At 51.1% G+C, this 23163-nt stretch overlaps 1 protein-coding gene and 1 pseudogene across 1 annotated transcript in view; both read left to right on the top strand.

Annotated features, from left to right (window-relative positions):
- Window positions 1–10959, top strand: part of LOC133356566 (cystic fibrosis transmembrane conductance regulator-like) — a 52326-nt gene extending 41367 nt beyond the window's left edge. Inside the window, exons 22-27 of the mRNA XM_061574149.1 lie at window positions 189–380; window positions 1344–1499; window positions 1944–2033; window positions 2721–2893; window positions 3658–3763; window positions 5408–10959. Coding sequence (XP_061430133.1) covers window positions 189–380; window positions 1344–1499; window positions 1944–2033; window positions 2721–2893; window positions 3658–3763; window positions 5408–5614 — 924 coding nt within the window. The 3' untranslated portion in view covers window positions 5615–10959. The remainder of the gene's footprint in view (window positions 1–188; window positions 381–1343; window positions 1500–1943; window positions 2034–2720; window positions 2894–3657; window positions 3764–5407) is intronic.
- Window positions 10960–13904: 2945 nt separating this feature from the next.
- LOC133356469 (cytochrome P450 2C15-like) lies at window positions 13905–23161 on the top strand (annotated as a pseudogene).
- Window positions 23162–23163: the final 2 nt, after the last annotated feature.

Genomic DNA, 23163 nt, shown 5'->3' with positions numbered 1-23163 from the left:
GTGTAAACGTCATCATTCGGGAGACAAATGTGCTGGCCCCCCGCCTCCTCGTGTCCCCTGCCAGCTTTCATAAGTGCTGGCTTGCAGCACTTATCCCAGCCAGGAGTTTGTTAAGGCTATCCGGGGGATCTTTATCTTTGATGAGCGTGTGCAGTGCGTCTAATGAGTGAATCGCGTGATGCACTCAGATGCGTTCCACGGAGCGGATTTTGCGCTTCATGGACATCCCGGAGGAGAGCAGTGGCTTCGTGGTGACGCCGCCGCCGCCTGACTGGCCCAATGCCGGCCACCTGGAGGTGGTGAACCTCTCCATGCGGCACTCGCCGACAGCGCCGTACGTGCTCCAGAACATCTCCTTCAACGTCCAGCAGGGACAGAAGGTGCTCCACGCACGCCGCTTGCTTCACGATGGCCGTGCGAGGCATACGGCCGCCACCGTTTGCACCGTAGACCAAACCCAGACGCACTTCTCAAGACGGCCGAGGCCTATGATCAAAACTGTGCAGTGAAGTGTGATGACAGAGTTCCACACAATGTCGGTACCAGGACTCTCGGCAAAAATCAACTCCCGCCACCCAAAGACAAATGCCAATTCCGGGATTGGACTGCACAGCACAAACAGAACATTTACAAGAATGATTGTGGAAAGGAAAGTTATATTTCTGGGACGTGTAATGAGAAAATAGGAGACTGAACATGAATATGTTTTTACTGGTGCAGGGAGCCGGGGAAGACAGTGATTTAAGTTACACTGTAAGCTATTTGAATGCCTGGATGCAACTGGGAGGAGTATCTGATACAGAGTTTGTGAGTAAATACCACGGACAGAGCCGAATGTAAGGAGGCCACAGTCGCCGACATGAGAGAGGACTGTACCAGGTCCAACCTGTCCAGGTGGTGACCCTGATGAGGTGGCGCTCCAGCGCTTTGGAGGCAAGGGTTGACGGCTCACAGATATGTGAAACTCGCTAACCCACTGGGCGACGAGGACAGCCAGGAGAGTGCGGTGCGCAGAGGTCGCAACCGGGTACCCGATACCCGTACCCTACCTGATACCCGGCTACCCGTACCCGGCCGGGTATGGGTACGGGCACCCGTTTGCGACCCTGGTGCGGCCGGGTACGAGTACGGGTAGGCCGTGAGTCACTGGTGAGTAACCGTTTGTCACTCATTTCGGGTAGGGTACGGGTACGGTTAGGGAACGGGTACCCATTTGCGAGCCTGGTGCGGCCGGGTACGGGTACGGGTAAGGAATCAAAACCCGTTTGCGACCTCTGGCGGTGCGGCAAGAGGGCTCGCGTGGCCGCGCGGGGCGTGACCGGCGTCGTTGCGTCTCCGCACAGATGGGAATCCTGGGCCGCACGGGCGCGGGGAAGAGCACGCTGCTCGCGTGCCTGCTGCTGCAGAGGGACGTGGAGGGAGAGGTGCGCATCGACGGCCTGTCGGCGCGTAACGTGGCACCCTACACGTGGAGGTCGGCGTTCCAGGTCATCACGCAGGTGAGGAGGAACGGTTACCGTTGGCCTCTGGGTAGCACGTTCAAGTTCATTTATTAGGTGTAGCCCTGTGAGCCATTCGGCTCTTGAATCGGGTGCAACCGCAACAAACAAAAACATGAACAAAAAACACCTTAAAGTGAATATGTGACTAAGTGCAAACGTTGAGTGCGATAGCCATGATGCCGTGGCAGCAGTTGGGAGTCGTGGGCAGTCAAGAAAATTTTGAGAAAGCACGACCGTGTTCACCAACATCGGCCGGTGACATTCCTCCCGTGTTGAGGGTTTGCACGTCCAGGTCTGGACATACCTAGGGTAGGTGGCGTTGCCGAATGGCGTCGCTCGTCCCGTGAAGCGGAGCCTGGCGCTGATCGGTGTGGGCGGATCGTGACTGTCCCTCTTCACGCTTTTTACAAAACTCAAACGCTGCTCGTTTCTCTTTTGCAGAAAATATTTATTTTTACCGGAACGTTAAGGAAAAATCTGGATCCGTACGGACGATGCAACGATGAAGAAATATGGAAAGCCATTGACCTGGTGAGTCCATGTTGCACGCGGGAGGTACAAGAGTGACGACCTACAGTTACTTTCCATTCACAAGTTCTTCCCCAGCTAGCCGTACACATTTGTCCCGTCGGTGTTGCAACGTCTTACTGCCAGAAGCGTTTAGGACACCTGCTCTCTCAACGCACAAACCCATGCAGCTCACCTCCCGTAAATGTCAGTCGCTTTGACCGATGCCATAACCTTTAACTTGAATGACGCAACGTGGCTGCCCACGACACCATGGCATGCCATTACCACCATGTTAGAAATACCCAGAATGCATTGTGCAGCTGTGATGTCGCTTTCCACAGGAGTTTCCCAACGTTACACGCAACCGCTACACAATTACAGCGCCGGAATGAGATGTCATGCAACCACAACCGCAATGCCTCCTCTGCCTTTCGCCTTAAAGAACTCCCCGTGACTGGGCCGGCAGTCATTCCTCGCGCTCCTTGCCCAGAGTGCATCGCACCGACTCGGAATAACCACTGGGTCCGGTTAGAAACCCCAGCTGCACGGCTTCGCCACCGTGCCGCCGTGAGCGACCGGCACTTTCACGACACCGCATAGTCAACCACGCCGCGCCCGTGCGGAGCCGCACGGGTCTCCAGGCGGTCCGCCGACCCTCGCCCGCGGAGCGCTGACAGCACGCGCTGCCCTTGCGACGGTGCGCCGCAGGCAGGGCTGCGCGACGTGGTGGAGGCGCTGCCCGGAGGGCTCGACGTCATGCTGGTGGAGGGCGGGTGGGTGCTGAGCGAAGGGCAGAAGCAGCTCCTCTCGCTGGTGCGCTGCCTCCTCTACAAGGCCCGGATCCTGCTGCTGGACGAGCCCACGGCAAACCTCGACCAAATGTGCGTGAGCCCCCCCCCCCCCCCCTTCGCGGTGCAGTACGTGAGATGCCGCGTGTGTCGAAACCACTCCAGGGCTTTGCTTGTGTAGAGAACCAATGCTGCTGAAATGATGCACTCCCACAAGGCTGCGTGGTTGATAGGACGTCTAAATGCTGTCGTGTTTTACGCGCACGCAGAGATGTGGGAAAGAGTCGAATTGTGTGCTTCTCAATATTGTTGTTCATATTGTTACTCCGCACCGACGCTCGCTCTAGCGGAGATACTCCTTTGTACTTCACAATTAAAGCCATCTCTGGGAATGTTTGTGGGTGTGATGGTGGTGGTTTTATGTTTGGAAAAAAACGATGTGAAAATCAGAAGAGAATACAACAGCAAAGCGATCTTGTATAAATCGGAGAGAAAATTTGATGTTGTAGCCCAATGCCCCTCTGCGGTGAAACGTTACAGTGAGTGCGTATCAGGGCCTTTACTGCCAAGATTTCACCATCTCTAAATACAGTATTGCAATGTTACAAGAAAGTCTCTCAACTCATTTTCATAGTCACTACATTATCACGTGGTGTTTTAAAATTAAATCCAGAATGAACATTGCATGTAGGTTGTGTAATAACAAGAACGGCTCTGATACGATCAAGATATAACCTATATCACTGGGAATGTTTAAAATTAACGGTGTCACACTCTGCGAGTTGCCCGTCTGGTGAGTAATGAAGAGCTGACCCCCGTGTGTGTGCGTGTTCGCTCGCTTCGTCTTATGTCTGCAGAACGGCACAGATCATGATGAGGATCATTCGTAAGGAATTTAAGGACTGCACCATCTTGGTCTCGGAGCACAGGATCCGCGCTATTTACGACTGCAATCAGATCCTTGTGAGTAATTCATCATCGTCTTCTTGGTTCTTTCGGTAAAGTCACGGAGAAGGTAAATAATAAAATAATACAAATAAAACATAATAAAATAATTCTCACGACGTTTCGGCCACAACGCAAGCAAGCCGTCTGCTTGCTTGCGTTGTGGCCGAAACGTCGTGAGAATTATTTTATTATGTTATATTTGTATTATTTTATTATTTCCCTTCTCCGTGACTTTACCAAAAGAACCAAGAAGATTAATCCCTGCAGTCACGAAAGCTTTAAATCGACATATAGTTGATCATCGTGATCGCCGTCATCATCACCATTGGTCCAAGCAGGCCTGACACTGCTGATGAGACAATGGATGTCGAACACGGTCCATAGTTTGCTTGCGTTGACCCAATGCTGCTGAAATTACGCACTCCCAGAAAGGCTGTGTGGCTGATGGGATGTATAAAATGCAATTTAATTCTAGATTTGAAGCTTTCGTGACTGCAAGGATTCATATTCTTGGGTTTTTTCGGTAAAGTCACGTAGGTAAAAAAGTTAAATTTAAATTAATAAAAGTTAAATTAAAATAAAATAATATAATTTTATTTTTATTTTACTTTTATTAATTTTAATTCTTTTCCTACGTGACTTTACCGAAAAACCCAAAGAATATGCAATTTAATGTTTTATTTGGAGGAACAGATATGGGAAGGAGACAAATCGTCTGCGTATTCATGATCATCACGATTATCTAATATTCTCTATCCACTGCTGTACTGCCATTTCTGACGCCAGCTCCATTAACGGTTGTCCCGTGCAACTGCAATGATAGTGCCAAAACCCGGCGAGTCTCCTCCATCAGTTTCCCTGTGAACCGTGTCCCCTGCAAATGTGTTTGCCATCGCTTCATCTGGAATCTTCAAAGAGAAATTCGCCAGGGTAATGTTATCGTCATTCTCGAGCCCACTGTCCTGATTTGGTGGCACACCCCTTGTCCGTGCTGAGGCCGCGTGCGCCACCCACGGAGGAGAAAACTCAGCTCCCGTCCTATTATCTGATTAAATAATTCCTCTCGTCCGCAAATAACTGCGCTATGAATCCAGCGACAATACCTGACCACGGCTAATATTAGTGGTGAGCGATATCTGGACCGGTGCTGGGCATCCCCCTACTACTCACCCAGACTGAACCAGCGTGGCAAGGGATGGTCAGAACAACTCCCATGACCAAAATGGCATGTAGAGGCCTTCATCCAGCGTTGGATTGACAGATGGCTGCACTGTATGTTGTCATTATTATCTTGCAATGTTAATAGTAGATAATAGATCTCATTTTCTGTGATGTTTCTCTTATTTGTGAAGCCGGTTACACAAAGGCAACAAACGCGGACGACACTGAGCTTAGTTTTCCTGCCCCAGCCAACGGCATGGCCGGTGCAATGTCTACTTTTCCTGGTACCCTCACCCGACTCGTTTTCCTTTGCCAGGCCCGTGCCTGGCTACGGCAAAAACACAAAAGGTGGCAACCAGAATTAGAATATTTATACTGGAGGAATCCGATGAGCTATAAAGCTCTTTTTCACAGATGTCCAGTAGTTGTCCAACCGCCCTTGGGTGCGACCACCGGTGTGGACTTGAACCCGAGGCCGCCTCTGTGTGACACCCGCAGGTCCTGGAGGACGGAAAAATGAGGGAGTACGGGACGGCGCAGATGGTGTTCAAGAAGAGCGCCCTGTTCCGCGAGTTCGTGCCGGACGCGGGCTCGTTCCGGGGACACCCCGTGAGGAGCAGCATGACCCTCAGACACTCCATCAAGCACATCTCCCTCCAGGAGGAGCTGGCCGAAGACGACGTCATACAAGAGACGAGGCTCTAGCTCACGACACCGGCGGAGATGAAAGTATTTCCGCAGTTTTGTTGGCGAGCCTCGCTTGGAGGCTTTTTGTAAATGTGCGTCTGTGTGTGAGTGTGTGCGCAAAGTTGGTTGCGTGTGGATATCCAGCAGGTGGAGCGGTGGAACAGTGGTTAGTGCACCGCACTACGAACCCGGCGACCTAGGTTTGATTCCTGACCATAGCTAACAATAATGGCGAATGCCTGAACCGTCCTAGGCCTTCACCAAGTGGACTTGGCTTTAATTAGCACGTGGTGCAATGTGTTTGCATCAGCATTGGACAGATGAAGAGTGCCGGGTCGCGGCCTTAATAGGTGCTTGCTTCAGAGCACCTGCCCCAACAATCTAAATGAGGCTATATGGGGATCTTTGTCAGGCACAGAGTGCAGCCCAGATGTGCGAGCGGTTAACACCATATCAAGTTCAAGTTCATTTATTAGGTATAGCCCTGTGAGCCATTCGGCTCTTGAATCGGGTGCAACAAAAAACAAAAAACATGAACAAAAACATCTTAAAGTGAATATGTGACTAAGTGCAAATAGAAAATCCAAGAAAAGACAGCAAAATATTGCAGAAAAAAGACACCGTACACCAACGCTGTGTGCAAAAATCCTAGTGGGATGCAAGTCAAACAACAACAACAACCATAAGACAATATGAAGTTGGAGATCGTCTATAATGCAGCTAATGTTTCTGGTTAATAATTGCTACAATGTCTAAAGAGATGTTTTCATGAGATTGTAATCATCACATCTATTTTGTTTGTAAACGAGAGTAGTGAAGGTGGTAATTGCGACTGTAGACACCTGCCATTCACAACTTGCATGGGACTTGTTTCCCATTCTTGAAAAGTGAAAGTCCCCGGGTTTGACGCACGTGCAAGGGCTATCCACAACGCAGTCTGGCTCACGGTTGGAGAACCGTTGCCCTGCTGGGGTCCAAACAAACCGAGCCTTCCAGATCCCTGAGGCGGGCTGGCACACATGGGCACCTGCCGCAGTGTTATCCAATAGCGAGGCGACAATAACTTGGGCTCACTTTCACCGTGGTGACAGATATGACTGAGCAAGGCAAAAATTAGAAACAGCGTCGTCAGATCCACACGTTTTCCCTCCAGCGTTCGATTAGCGCAGCCGAGATGCTCGCAGTGACGGATAAATATTGCTCGCGGTCCGTTGGCCAACTCCTCGTTGGCCTCATGTGGCAGCGGGCTGGACGAAGCGAAGTCACGGGCCAGGTGCGGCCCAGGGCCGTAGGCTCCACACCCCTAGGCTAGCGTGCCGCGGTAGCGCACGCGATGCGCGCACGAGGAGGACACGTGGAAGATCTCGCTCGGCACCGGCGCACGGAGTTCGTGCTTCGTCAGTGTCTCGTGAGGTACGGCAACAACTCGATTGTCCCAAATACTAGAGACAGCAAAACACAGCAGCAGGAGCTCACAGGCACAGCGCGAACAGCCGGCCGTCATTTGAGGCTATCAACCGTCCTGTTTTGGCCAGGACACCGCTGTTCCGGTGTCCTGAAGTGTTTCCAAAAAAATTGGGATTTTTTTTTCCCGGTTTAAAATTTTCTGGCTTCATGCATGAATCTTGGTTTGGGCAAACGGCGGGGCTACCTGAATATTGGGCGGGGTTGATAGAGTCGGCTAGGCTTCTGAGCAGCAGGCGGAGTCAACATCGAATAGCGAATCCGTGCGCTGTGCGTGTGAAGCTCGCGAATAAGTGGGCATGGCTTCCTTCAAGTGGGAGGGGCTGACCGAGGGAAGGGCCTCACAGGCATGTTAGTAGATTTAGTCACGTGGGGCGAGGTTGAAGCTGTGATGGAAGGGTCGTTGTTGTCGATGTTTCTCGTTGTGTCTGTGCTCATGTAATTCAGTGTCTACTGCCAGCAAGTTCTGTAAGTGGCGGCTTCCCGTGACACTTTTTATATTGAACTTCGTTTTTTCTAATTCTTGTGTTGACTCGTCCAGATTATTTAGATTTCTGGATCAGCGGTGACCATGTTAGTGTGGCTTTACTGTATTCGTGTTGCTGTACTGCCTATAAGAGGGAAGCTAGATGTGAACTCAAAGGGCGCTAATCACGAGTTGCTTCCCAGCTGAGCACTGCTCAGAGCACTGTGTTCACTTTTGCAGAGCGTTGAGTCTTCACGCATGTACAGATGCTATCAGTTAAAGTCAGGCTCCAATCTGTCCGGGTTTGAGCCGCACACTCCGGGAATTGGCATCTGTGTTTGTGTGTATACCGATATCTGCTACCGGTCTTCTGTTCCAACTTTACTGCAGGACACTGCGCCGTTTTTCAGCGACCTTGGCTGACTGCGAAATACGTCTGGGTTTGGTCGACTGTGGAAACAGTGGCAGCCCGAATTTAAAGGAGGTGAAAATAATGTTACCGGCAACTGATATTGTACTCGATTTACACCCCCCAGAAGGCGTTTTAAAGCAACCTTTTGCTATGCAAGTGGAGAACGAGGGCTAGGGTTTGTCGACAAGAGGGTCTCGCCACGAGCTCGGTTTGTCAGTGTCGTGCATGACCAAGCGAAATGAACAAATGCGGCGTGTCGTGTTCCCGACCCGGTGACCCCGTCGTCCTGTGTGCCCCCTCGCGCAAAGCCGCCACTTGAAACTGCCCCGGGGCAGATGGGGCGACTGAGCACGGGGCTTCTGAGTTCGTGGCTCGTGCTGGCTATGTGCCCGACTTACGCCGCTGAACTAAAATTCTGTAATGAAGAACAAAATGTTGTTATGTCTGAACGGAAAGGGCTGTCGCCTGCGCGGACTGCCGGCAGTGACATGGAACGAGAATGGTGCCACTTCGCGAGAGAAATGTTACACAAGCTTCTTTTTTTAGGTTTTATGTTCGCGCAAAGCAGCATAACGACCTTGGAAGAGCCCGATGGGACAAAAGGCAAATGAGAGCATGAGACATTTCAGTCACTGTTAGGAAAAGACAGCGCGTATGACCAGAAGTGATTCTCTGAGCGCTACGCACACACCGCACGCACTCGTTACTGTGAAGAGGTGAGTAACCTCGCTAACTGGCGGTCAGTCACCTCCCTGTCGCTCTTCCATCGCTACTCCCATGACTACTGGTCCCATGAATTTCACTGATCATGGATTCTTCCATCCGTGCCGAAGACTCGGCGGGGCACACCGAGCGTATATCTCACCCACACCGTGGTTAGCGGCCGCGCTGCAGGGCAACGTGGTGTCCGTGCAGGTGTTTGTTGAGTCGTCTGTGTCGGTGTGACAATTTCGCACGATTGTTGGAGATAATTGTCACGCTTGATCTTCTTGGTTCTTTCGGTAAAGTCACGTAGAAGGGAAATAATAAAATAATGTATTTTATTTTTTTTTATTTTTATTCTTTTATTATTTCCCTTCTACGTGACTTTACCGAAAGAACCAAGAAGATGAATCCCTGCAGTCAAGAAAGCTTTAAATCGAAAAATGTCACGCTTGAGTTTGTTGAAGATTTTCTCGTGGGATCTTACCCCCGATTGTATTAAGCATCTCGGCGTCCTGTCCTGTACGTATGTATGTTGAACTTCTTTCGTACCATACGTAGCCAATCGTGCAGAATCAGGCCAGCTCTCCTCGAATGAATGACACCAGCTTCTCAAGCGCAGTGAGTTGGTGGGCTCAGCCCGGTTACCAAAGGCTGTGCTAAACCACGATCACACTGCACTTTGCTTTCATTTAATTAGTAAAATTATAGCTGAGATAAAAAAAAACATACTCTTTGGTTTTTTCGGTAAAGTCACGTGGGTGAAAATAAAATAAAAATGAAAACAACTATATTTTTATTTTATTTTCACCTACGTGACTTTACCGAAAAAACCAAAGAGTATGGATCCTTGCAGTCACGAAAACTTCAAATCTAGAAATAAAAAAACATGTTTTGAAGAACATCCCTTGCGTACAATGCGTGTAAACCTGCAATGCCCTTCACGTGGCAAAGAGGCGATTTGATGTCCTAACTGGCAGTGATATCACCTTCCACTGGGTGGTGCACTGTTGTCTGCAAGAGTTTCGAAGGAAACACTCATCTTGCGACGCGACAATGGAATATAATTGAGAAAATACGATTGTGTTCTCGAAGTTGTCGAGATCGCTACCACCACCAACAGGATGTATGCTGCCAGTGGTATAGTTGAATGCAGATTTGACAAACTGACTTCATTTATAATTTTCAGCGGCACTGGACAGTTCGATGTTGTATGGGGCCGTCCATAAATAAATGACGTCACGCGATTTTGGACAATTTTTGACCCCCCCCCCCTCGTCACACGGCGTCACAAAAGTCAGACCCCCCCTCAAATATGACGTCACAAAGCTCTCCCTCCCCCCCACAAAAAAACATGCTTCAAATCGCTTTAAACTATTGTCATTGTAGTGCGTATTTAATGTGCCGCTGCACTCTGATGTTGTAGGAGAAAACATTTATTAAAAAAAAGTCTATTTAATTAAGTAGAACGTGGTGTTTATATGTATTTAAAGTTGTGCATTTTTACGTGACGTCACATTTCTCAAACCCCCTTCCCCTCGTCACACATCGTCACAAATGTCTGACCCCCCCCCCCCCAGGTGCGTGACGTCATTTATGGACGGCCCCTATGAAATACTGTGGTGTTATGCGGTTTCGAAAGTAGCTCGCTGCTGACTGGAGCTGCTGTCTGCGCGTAACCATTCGCCACGTGCACTTCTTTGATCCTTCCATTTCACTCGCAAGTTTTAAACGCGTGGAATGAGAGACGCAGACGTAAAGAGTGCGAGTGCAAATGTGTCCTGATCGTGCGTTGTATATGTTACTTGTAAGGCTCCATACATTTGCGGTGATCTGATTCCGTCTTTTTTTAACGACATTTTATCAGACGGCAGTGAGTGTGGCGGCTACACCGCGCGGAACGCAACTCGGTTCACAACTCCATGGAGAACCATGGAGTTGTTTCTACATCAACACCCTTAGCAGCGCCGACCCTATTACAGACCAATTCAGACCTTATTGGTCACCCCGTGCCCTCATACATCTCAACGTTCATCCTACAAAGTCCCATCGCGAGGGAGAAACGGTTGTACGCCGTATGGACCTGGAAACTCAATTTCCGTGTGCAAGAATGCGGGGTAAACCGTATGGGTTGACAGGTATGGGATTGGCTTGCTCGAATACCAACCCTGTGTAGAAGACGAGACATTTCTGTGTTGAATCCTGATGCAAGCTCTGGATAAACGTTAATTTACAGTTTGATACGTGTTGAATAACTTGATCTTTATAAAGCTGTTTTGTATATTTTGTATATAAAATAAAACTGGACAGTTTAACCGACAGTGCCTCCTCATTCGCTGTGCGGTGGCTACGTGGTGGTGATCTCAGGGCCTGATGGGTCCAGAACTGTGCACGGGACGCCTTACAGAGAAGGGTCGCTGTGAACCCCTCGTCACCAACTTCCTGGACATTCCCCGACAATGCCAACCGATGTCGTTTTGGGCCAAAGTTGCACAAATGTTGATCGCTTTATTTGTAAATGCCAAGTGCATACATCAGTTGTGTTTATGCCGAGTATCATGTCGTGACCAGTGCCGGATTATCCTAGTAGCAAAAGTAGCTGCATATGCTACGGACCCCGCACTTTCAAGGGCCCCGCGCGAAATGCTTTCAAGCTATCAATTCCGGTTCAGTGATTCTGCACTTGCTCTATTACTATAGTACTATACTGCGTTCAACTTTTATGAACGACTGGGTGTTGAAGGTTATCGATTTCTTGTATTATCTGGCTATATAGAAAGTGAGAAATACAATTACTTTGCTATGCAAGTTACACATTTGTGTGTGAATATTTATGGGTTTTTTTATTTAGGGCCCCTTTATAAAATATGCTACAGGCCCGCACTCGCTTCATCCGGCACTGATCGTGACTCGTGGTCCGGCTCGCCCTTGCCTGGAACTGCCTGCTGGCCTCCACCGAGATCCACCTCGGCTCCACCACTCGGCTCCACCACTCGGCTCCACCACACGAGAGCGGCTTCACCTCCCCCAACTACCTCGCGCTGCCTAGCCGAGTACAGTGGGACACCCTTCTAGCTTAGCCAGTGCCGCAGCTCAGTTTACCATTGAAGTGTTACAGGTTCGCGTTGTGCATGAACAGGTTGTCGAGTGTTGTAGCCTCGCGTTGACTTGGCGATGCAGAACTTTAGTGTTCTTCTTGGTTGTTTCGGTAAAGTCACGTAGAAGGGAAATAATAAAATAATAAAAACAATACATAATAAAATGAAAGTATTTTTATTATTTTATTATTTCCCTTCTACGTGACTTTACCGAAAGAACCAAGAAGATGCATCCCTGCAGTCACGAAAGCTTTAAATCGATACTTTAGTGTTAGTTGCAGTGCCGGCGAGTGGAGGTGCCGGACAGATCTCCGTGCAGTGCCAGGAAGAGAAGGCGCCTGGGAACGCACTCTGAGCGCAGCATGGCCGTGCAGCCACCACTCTGTCTCTTCTCGTTCCGGAGACCCTCGGGCTCTGTGAGCGTGTGGTGGACCCCTGCGCCTTGCCCGCCTTGGGCCAAAACCCGCGGCTCTGCGACTCTCCCTACCAGCCACATACAGGCCCGACTCAGTCATCACATGCTGCTGTACACACATGCATTGATGCACTGCACAGCACATCAGGACTTTCACAGAACCACACTTTACTCCCTTGCTGCACAAGGACATCATTAATAGAGTGATCCATTCCTAATATGCCACACTGGGCTATGCCGAGACCTGGGAGCTTGCGATCTGTGTGGCCCTTACCTGGGCCTGGGTCCGTGACTGTGCAGTGAAGTCGGAACGTTTGACAGTTAGACATTAAGACTGGGTTGATCTCGTTATTACTTCACCAAGTACACTTTCCATTGCCGTGGACGTAGATCGTGTCGCCCTATAACCCGATATACCCTTGCATATTCCTTTGTATTGTTCTTCGCGAACGCTACACGAAGTCTATTTGCCTGGACCATTGCCCTGGCATGTTTAACTTGGCGCCCCGGATTTCGAAAAAGTGAGACTTTGTACAACTTGCACTGTGGTTTGTTTCCATTCGAGCAGCACAATTCAGGAGGTGAGGTTGAAAGTGTGGAGAGAATCCAGCTGTGACTGGGACTCCGCCCCGAGTCGATGGATGTCCGTTTGGTTTCCTTACCACCGTGGTGGACCCCTTTACAGAGAGGGGGTTTGGGAATTTGTCCAAGTTCACCTTTCAGAAGGAATAGCCCCCAATCCCGAGCCGACCCCCACGATACAACATAAATAAGCAGTTCTAAATTTGAAGCTTTTTTGACTGCAAGGATTCATACTCTTAGTTCTTTCGGTAAAGTCGCGTAGGTAAAAAATGAAATTAAAATTAATAAAAATAAAATAAAAAATCACGACGTTTCGGAGGCAACACAAGTCTCCGTCATCAGGTGGGACCGTCACAGCCAGATTTGCTGCATCAAGTGAGGCAGGGGTTCAAGATGCAAGCCCTCTCCTCCCCTCTTAACTTGTATTTAAGGGCTTGCATCTTGAATCCCTGCCTCACTTTATGCAGCAAATCTGGCTGTGACGGTCCCACCTGATGACGGAGACTTGTGTTGCCTCCGAAACGTCGTGATTTTTATTTTAGTTAATTTTAATTTCATTTTTTACCTACGTGACTTTACCGAAAGAACTAAGAGTATAAATAAGCAGACAATGTTTACGCCTCATTCACACACATCCATCCTACCGCCCACATTCCGTGTCTCACGCGGAATCCCCCCTCTTACCAAACCCCGTCTCTTCGCACGTGCATAGCAATGTCTTCCAGCAGCATCAGTGTGAGCGAGCAAAGTGGCTTCCACTTTCCGCGTCTCATCAGCGTGGACTCGTGTAAGTGCTGCGGTGTTGCTCGTTACTACAATTGCAGGCGAGAGGTCTCCCTCTCTCGAGCGCACAGACAGCACTCGTGTCAGGGCAGGGCTGGTATCAACAACAGCCGCACCGCTGCCCCGTCGAGCCCCTTCTCACGCTGCGGACTGCCGCTGGTTCCCATCGGCTGGGTCATCGCTCTGGGTCAGGGAGGAGGAATGCGCCCCGAGCAGAGGGGGGGCTGCTGCTGCTGCTGCTCCTGGGCGCAACATCAACAACACAGCGCTGGGTGCACATCAGCTGCAGGCTCTACGCCACATCTCCATCCTTTGTTCTTTGTCAAGGTTTTGCGATCGACGCACTCTCGCCCATCATCTGAACGCGGCCCCAACTCTCCGTTCACATGACCAGCGAGCCGGAGTTGGAACCGAGCCCAGAGCCGGGGCAGAGCTTGGCGCGGCGGCGGCTGCGGCGGCGGCACGACCCTGGCTGGGCCGCCTCTTCCCCGCGCAACATGGCGCGCTTGGCAGTGCTCTGCGCGCTGCTGCTGATGCTGTTGATGCTCTCCGGCTACAAGCTCGCGCTGTGCGCGGGGCGCTCGCTGGTAGCCGCGCTCGTCGTGCGGGCCGTGGTGGTGATGGCCAAGTGGGGGCCCGCCGCTCCGGGTCCGGCACCGCCCCTGATCGGGAGCGCCTTGAGCTTGGACTTCAACTCAATGATCGGCTCTTTCGCTAGCGTGAGAGACGCAGTGCTCATGGCACGGATGGTGTCCAGTGTTGTTGTTTGTGTAGCACTGCCATCGCAGCAGCATCGCCGACAAGTAGACCTGTTGATTTATTCATATTCTTGGTTCTTTCGGTAAAGTCACGTAGAAAGGAAATAATAAAAATAAAACAATACAATTCTCACGACGTTTCGATTGCAACACGAGCAATCGTCATCAGGTGTGAAACCCACAGCTAGAAAGTTTGAAAGAACCAAGAATATGAATCCCTGCAGTCACGAAAGCTTTAAATCGAAATGTTTATTTATTGTTAGTCATCAAATAATTTTCCACCTGGATAATCCCGAGCGGAGTAACATCTCGGGGGTTTGTTACATTTATTGAGCAAAGGCCCAAAACTCCAAGTAGGACAGTGCTCGTAATGGGCGTCGCCCTTGCAAACGAAACGTTCCATCACAAGGGATTTTTTCTCCCAGGTGAAAAATATTTGAATTGAAATCAATTGAACCGAACGTGCGAGAGGATGGAGTAGGACACAACTCGGAAGTTCCTTTCAGAGCGTGGCGTAAAGACAACAAACGTTGATGTTCATCGGAAAGCGGAAGTTGCCCTGGGCGAGACACGTGTGCAGGATCGGGCTTAAGATGGGCCAAGCAAACGGTGGGGTTGGCACGGAGCGTGACGACACGAGAGAGAGAGTTTGTAGATATCCCGTGGGGCGGGTGAGTAATTCAGATTGTTACGCGCGTGTCGCCGGTGGCGGTCTCATCCCCGGTGGCGATGCACGCGTGTCCAGCATCCGTCCCCCCAATGTTGTTTTGCAGCTCGCGAAAAAGTACGGGAACGTGTTCCAAGTAAAGTCCGTGGTGGTGCTGCCCGGGTACGAGACCATCAGCCACGACGAGCTGTTTGAGGAGCGCCCGGTCATGCCCATGTTCGAGCACATGTTGGAAGGGCACGGTATGGCAGCAGCAGTCAGGCATAGATCGTCGTAGATAGTCATAGGGGCCGTCCGTAAATGGCGTCACGCACATGGGGGGGGGGGCGGGGTCAGACATTTGTGACGATGTGTGACGAGGGGGAGGGGTGAGAAATGTGACGTCACATCAAAATGCGCAACTTTAAATAAATATAGACAACACGTTCTACTTAATGAAATATACTTTTTAATAAATGTTTTCTCCTACAGCATCAGAGTACAGCGGCATATTAAATACGCACTACAATGACAATAGTTTAAAGCGATTGGAAACATGTTTTATTTTGGGGGGGGGGCAGAGCTTTGTGACGTCATATTTGAGGGGGGGGATCTGAATTTTTGTGACGCCGTGTGACGAGGGTGGGGTCAAAAATCGTCCAAAATCGCGTGACGTCATTTATGGACGGCCCCTTAGCGCATTGCACTCTGAACCAATTTCGAATCCTGACCATGGCTTATCATCAGTGGTTACATCTTCCACGACTTCCACCACATTCCGTATAAACCAGTTTGGTGAAGTATGACCAAACAACCCCAAAGACCGAAACGGCATGGGGGAGGCCACCAATCGGCAGTGGATGTACAAGGAGCTGTACACGAGTAGTGAAGCACTCGGAGACGCAGTCTTGATCATTTATATTTATTTACAAATGGTCCACTTGACTCGACGACACAGTTACAGATGGCCGTAGGTTGACTTTATACAAGTTGGACGACTTGTATGTAGTTGCTGCTACACGACGTTGGCTATACAGCTGGTTGACTACATAGGGTGATAAAGATGTAGCAGCCAGCGACGATGTTGACTAAGAAATTATTCGACGATGAAAAGACGACGATGACGACAATGATGACGGCCCGGACCCAGACTCCGCAAGGCAGCCTCGAGCCCCGTTCCACGCTCCGGGATGTACTCCTCGGGCTCAGCTGACACCCATTTCTCGAACACTCGGAGCTCTCCGAGCCCGGCTTGCTGTATCAGAGCCCTGTGGCATAGCCTTATTCCTCGGCTAAGTCACCTCGTATGACCCCGCCCTCTCGTGCCACTGTAACAGAGGTCGCAATCGGGTACCCGATACCCGTACCCTACACGATACCCGGCTACCCGTACCCGTTTGCGACCCTGGTGCAGCCGGGTACGGGTAGGCCGTGAGTCACTGGTGAGTCACCGTTTGTCACTCATTTCCCAACGTCTTGTCTCTTCTCACAATTCAAGTTCCTAGAATCAACCCACCCGCGCCTGCAACATGGCTTCATCCCAGAGGTCGCAATCGGGTACCCGATACCCGTACCCTACCCGATACCCGGCCGGGTACGGGTAGCCGGGTATCGGGTAGGGTACAGGTACCCGTTTGCGATCCTGGTGCGGCCGGGTACGGGTAAGGAATCAAAACCCGTTTGCGACCTCTGCACTGTAACCATCACTCGCGGCCACTGTCCTTACACAAATTTGTATACACAACGAGGTAACACTCGAAACTTGGGAGAAAAGGTGAGAAGCACATTTGCTACGCTGCCCTCTAGCCATCGTGTAGTAGTAGCCCTGCTGGTGTCTGCGTGACCCAAGCTGACGTGGGTAGAACGTCGTAAATAGCGCGTGTGTGTGTGTGCCCGCGCGATTCAAAAGATGGCATATTGCCTCTAGACCAAGGCCGTAGCCATGGAGTCAACATTGGGGGGGGGGACCAAATCTTCCAGGGGGTCCCCCCCCAGAACAAAATCTAAATTTAAACACTGATTTCCTGCCTAAAATATTAAAACATGCACTAACACATAAAATGCATTTTTTCATTTATAATAATGTCTAATAGTGTATTGTATTACATTGCTCTGTTTGATCTTTTGTACCTTTTCATGTTTCATTGTATGTGATGGCAGAGTTTAATGATTTATAAAGTACAACCAGCACATAAACAGAAATCTATTTTATAGCAAGATATAATTACGGCCTTGCTCTTGACAGTTGCTTTCGGGAGGTATTCATCCTGTCCAGCAGTGTTTCTCATGACCACCCCCACGGGGTACAGCTTTCTCGTATTGCCAACTATCAGCTGCGTGCAGCGCGTCGTGCATTAATTTGTGTGCGGCTATAAAGGATTGGTAATCACGATAAGGCGGAGTAATGGGTCGTAGTCACGAGCACTGCTTTAAAGAGCACGACCACAACAGACGCCGGCTACGTTACAGCGATGCCTTACTCAACGCCTGTTGCCTTGAACTTTGGCCACGCTGTGGAATGCAGGAATCGGAGCTCACTGGGTTGTGCAGGGTATTGCTATAGAACAGAGATGCACACACAAAGACAAAGGTCCCCCGTATAACCAGACCCAGGTGCCATGGGTTGACCGACATGACTGGCAAGTTACACGGCCTGTGCGTTCCACTGTGCCAGCTCTGCTGCAGTTAATCCGCCGGCGCTCCGCTCGTTGTTGTTAGCGTCGCTGCTCTGGCCTCCACTGTTGTTGGATTAACACGGTTAACACAACATGCGGTGCGAAAGAAGCTCAACAGCATGCATACAGACTGCCCGCGCGCACAAAACGCAGGCACACAAACAGCGCAAATACCAATCGTGCTCAATTACGAATTGCCATCACGGTGCCGTGTGACGGGCGGCCCAGGGCACGCATCCTGGGCGGCCCTCCTCCGTGCGGGCCCCCATCGCCGAGTTTGCCGAGCGCGTCTCTCCACCTGCACGCCCCCCCCCCCCCCAGGGGTTCTGTTTTCACGCGGGGAGCGGTGGCGCCAGATGCGGCGATTCGCGCTCCGTACGCTGCACGACTTCGGCATGGGGCGCTCCATCATCGAGGAGAAGATCCTGGAGGAGGCCGCCTTCCTCTCCGGAGAGTTCGAGGCGATGCGAGGTGCAGAGTCACCCTCCCTCGCCACCTGAAGCGATGGCCACGTGCGGTCCCTGGCTCGCTGTGTCATGGCGTTGGCTTGTTGTAGCATGGCCTGCTGTGCCATGGCTATGGGCTTGTTGTACCGTGACTCGCTGTGCCATGACTATGGCTTGCTGTGCCACCAGCTTGCTCTTCCATGGCTGTCTGTGCTGTGTTTCAGGAGCGCCCTGGGACCCGAAAGCAATGATCCGCTGCGCGGTGTCGAACGTGATCTGCTCGCTGTCCTTTGGGAAGCGCTTCACCTATGAGGACAAAGAGTTCATCAAGCTGCTTGCTCTGGCTGAGTGAAAACATGAGGTTGTTAGCAAGTCCTGTCAGTCGGGTGAGTGTCTGTTAGTTTTGAAATTCAACAACACACCGACAATATTCATTTGCAGCCGGTTGTCAGTCAGCTGCTGGATGAGGGCCTCCCCACGCTGTGTCAGAAATGGGGCCGTTTGACCGTACATAACATCACTGGTGAAGGAGAATCCAAAATCTGTTCAGTGTCGCTCGCCAGTGATGTTAGCCACGATATGGGAATTTAACTCGGGTCGCCGGATTCATGGCTCTGTACCACTGCTGTTCTATCATTATGGGTTGTAGATCCCACAAGGGTTCTGACCGGACCACGTAGATCCAAACGGCATCGTTCGGAGCAGCGGTATTGTTTGTATTTATCTTCCCCTGTAGTCCATCGCCGCGTCCCGCGCTCAGTCTTTACTACAGCCGGCCGTTGTGGCGTGACGTGCTCCTCAGATAAACAACGTCTTCACGTTCCTGCGCCACCTTCCCGGGCCGCACACCAGGCTGTTTGAGAACGTGCGCCGACTCAAGGCCTTCCTGTCGTCCTTCATCCAGGTCCATCGCAATGCCCCCGAGCAGGATGAGCCGCAGGACTTCATCGCGGCGTTCCTCGCCAGACAGCGCAAGCCAAGGCCTCGGGGCCCTCCCGCGGGACATCGACGACTGAGAGGCCTTCACCGATCCATCGATTAAAATCGATTCTCACGCTCTCGTGCCGGTTCACGATCGAGTTCCGGGTCGGATCGCCCGCCTCGTCAAACAACCGAGTTCAGATGTCGTGCGGTTGGTGACATTGGCGAGGTTGGTGAGCTTGTGTTTGCAAGGAGGCTGGCAACCCAGACACGTACTTGACGGACCCTGCTCGTGGTGACGCTGAACCTGTTTTTCGCCGGCACGGAGACCACGTCGACCACACTTTACTGGGCTCTGCTTCTGCTGCTGATGAAGCACCCCGACGTCCAAAGTAAACACCGCGGCAGTGCGAACGACACGAAGCAACCATACGCTCCATGCTCGCCGCACCTCAACTCTGCGGGCCCGGAACGGGGCGTGTTACCCGACCCGTGCACATCGAGGTGGCCATCTCCTGGCTTGCCAGAGTAGCAGTAAAGCAAGTGGATTTTTCTCCCCTTTGTATAAACAGTGATTGAAGGAATTGGCCAAACATCCCAACGTAGAACCACAGAGTTTGGGCAATTATCGGAGCCGGATGAGGTCGCCTTCCCGCTCGTCTGTGGCTTTGCAAAAACTGTGCGCGTGCCAATTACTAATTGAAACTAAATCATCATCACAGTTACCACGGCTGCTGCTGTTGCTACTCACTCAATGATCTGTGCTCTCCACTACACAGGGCGATGTAAAACATTGGCAGCTCCCCTCCAGTCGAAATGAAGCGACTGGATATGGGGCAGAGTACTGCACACGGGGCAGCCACATCGCGTTGCTCCACCAACCATGAAGCCGCACGGGCAGTGCCCCCTGGCCAGAGGTCGCAACCGGGTACCCGATACCCGTACCCTACCCAATACCCGGCTACCGTTTGCGACCCTGGTGCGGCCGGGTACGGGTAGCCGGGTAGGCCGTGAGTCACTGGTGAGTCACCGTTTGTCACTCATTTCCCAACGTCTTGTCTCTTCTCACAATTCAAGTTCCTAGAATCAACCCACCCGCGCCTGCAACATGGCTTCATCCCAGAGGTCGCAATCAGGTACCCGATACCCGTACCCTACCCGGCCGGGTACGGGTAGAGTACGGGACGGCCGGGTACGGGTTACCGTTTGCAACCCTGGTGCGGCCGGGTATGGGTAAGGAATCAAAACCCGTTTGCGACCTCTGCCCCTGGTCGACCCGGTGTGTTGCGGGTGGTGGTGGTGTGCCGCAGGGCGGCTGCAGGAGGAGGTGCTTGCCGTGATCGGGAGGGAGCGGCCGCCCTCGCTGTCCGACCGAGAGAAGTTGCCGTTCACCAATGTCGTCCTCTCCGAGGTGCAGCGCTTTGCAAGCATCTTCAAGGGCTACTTCCTCCCCGAGGTAGGGAGGCCCCGTGCCCCCCCCCATCCCCGCACCGCCGCCGTGCAAGTCGGGGCCCGCTCTGTTGAGAGATCCACGGCGCCGGTAATCATAAGGGGCCGTCCATAAATGACATCACGCTATTTTGGAGGATTTTTGACCCCCCCCTCCCTTCGTCACACGACGTCACAAAAAGTCAGACCCCCCCCCTCAAATATGACGTCACAAAGCTCTGCCCCCCCCCTCCCCCATTGTAGTGCTTATTTAATGTGGCGCTGCACTCTGATGTTGTAGGAGAAAACATTTTATTAAAACGTCTATTTAATTAAGTAGAACGTGTTGTCTATATTTATTTCAAGTTGCGCATTTTTACGTGACGTCACATTTCTCAACCCTCCCCCCCCCTAGGTGCGTGACGTCATTTATGGACGTCCCCTAACAATAATTAGGGGACGTCCATAAATGACGCCGCTCGGTATTCGCTCTGGTAGAGGGCCGAGGAGGAACCACAGGAGAGCGGGAAGGCCGCAGCAGCTACGTCCTAAGCCTGTGGGGAAACTTCTCCAAGCTCTGCAGTCCTCTATATTTTAAGGTGTTATCACGATTAATGAGTGTTTACATGTGGGAGGAAACCATAATTTATGGAAAAAACCCCCTACATTTTCTACATGGCAGAGGCTCGGTCTCATTTGCAGCATTTTGTTATGTAGGCTAGACGTAGTCACAAACCGCACCTCTCCATAATAAAGGCTCAGTCTTTTGTTATGTAATCTAGCCGTAGTCTCAAGCCGCACCTTACCATAATAATAAAAAGTGGGCCGTTCCTGCCCCCCCTCAACCAGTATATATACGGGGTAGTATCTCTTGAAATCTCTCATTTATTCTTTCGGTAAAGTCACGTATAAAGATTAAAAAATACTTGATGCAGCTGTCGTGCTGTGACGGTTCCACCTGAAGACGGAAGCTTGTGTTGCCTCCGAAACGTCGTGATTTTTATTTTTATTTTATTTATTTTACTTTTATTAATTTTAATTTTTACCTACGTGACTTTACCAAAAAACCTAAGAATACAGATGAAACAGTTGTGCCGTCTCAGTGTCATCTCCGTCTTGTCGTCTCCATGCCACAGGGCACCGTTGTGTTTGCCGTGCTGGACTCGCTGCTCAAGGATCCCTCGCAGTGGGAGACCCCGGAGGAGTTCAACCACTCGCACTTCCTCGACCGGGACGGAAAGTTCCAGAAGCGAGACGCATTCCTGCCATTCTCAGCAGGTTACGCTGTGACGAGTCATCGGATAACGATTACGACAATGAACGCCACTTGACAGCTCCTTTGTCAATCCACTGCTGGATGCTGAACATGGGGGCTGTTTGACCATACTTCACCACGCTGGTCAGTGCGGGCTGCAGTTGGGAGGAAAAGACCGGTTCAGACATCACTCATTACTCTTTGGTTCTTTCGGTAAAGTGACGTATAAAGAGAAAATAATAAATTAAATACTTGCATACGACGTTTCGATTGCAACACAAGCAATCATCATCAGGTATAAATGAAATAGAAACACAAATCTAGTATACTTAGAAATGTAATGTAATACAACAGAGAGTCGGATAACATAGCAGTCAACACCCTACCTGGTTGATTACGTTCTTCCTGAGAATGCTAAATTTGAGAGAGAGAGATGAAACACAGAACCAGAGACATATAGACAGACATATAAGTAGAGACCGATATCACAGAGATACATAGAGAGAAAGAGACAAACATAGGCACACAGAGAAACCACGCCTCTGTCTCGAGGCCTTAAATACTCATTACTGACATCATCGCTGTGGCTGGGATTTGAACTCGGTTTGCCAGGTTCACAGCAGCGCACGAATCATTGCATAAACGTTGCTCCCCCTTACAAAAAATGTCTGGACCATTCCTATCGATGGATGCCATTGCTTGGCTGCCACTGTTATTACTGTTGACCATCGTCCATCCTCCTAGCGATGCATTCTGCCCGAGCCCACGAACTCTTGTCGTGTAGACAATGCGATGCCTCTAATGTGCGCGTGTTCTCGAATCCACGGCTTACAGTTCACGTCTTATGTGATTCAAAGCAAAGCACCCTCCGTGCTACGTTGGGCACTTTTCCATTCCATTTTCCTTCCTCAGCGTCTCACGTTTCTGATACGTCAGCCCAGCCGTGGGACGCATTCGTGGTTTTTTTTTCTCGTCCCGGGATTTTACACGGAGGGAACGACGCCTTGGGTATCACGGCGGCGCCCCCTTGCTCACACTCGTGTCCTCCAGCAAGGCCCGAGCCAAGTGAAACCTGACCCCTTACCATCTCGGTCTCTCCCAGTGTTCGCCAATGTAGAGAGGCGACGGACCGAGACGACACTCGTCGTTATCTTTTAACATTCATAGCGGCGCTTGCTCACGTGCCTCGGCATCTCAGAACGGCTCACATCTTTCCGCAAACATTCCAAGGGCACCCCCAGTGGCAGCTATCCCTGAGCAGCAGTAGGCGAGTCGGCACCGGCCTGCGAGTGGGGCGTTAGGCCGATGGTGGTGTTGTGGTGTTTGGCGTCTTTGTGTGTGCGCCTGTCGCGTGCCCAGGCCGCCGCGTGTGTCTGGGCGAGCAGCTCGCCAAGGCCGAGCTATTCCTCGTTTTCATTCGTGGCCCCGCGTGGGCCCGACAGCCTCAGCCTGGCCTCCCAGAATGGCATCACAGTGGCTCCACTGCCCTTCGAGGTTCCACCGTGCCGCTCTAACA

The sequence above is a fragment of the Lethenteron reissneri genome, chromosome 54 (assembly GCF_015708825.2).
Source record: "Lethenteron reissneri isolate LAM-NWPU_2019-01 chromosome 54, ASM1570882v1, whole genome shotgun sequence".
Taxonomy (NCBI): Eukaryota; Metazoa; Chordata; class Hyperoartia; order Petromyzontiformes; family Petromyzontidae; genus Lethenteron; species Lethenteron reissneri.
Note: the sequence above shows the minus strand (reverse complement) of the source record. Positions and strands in the feature narration are given on the sequence as shown.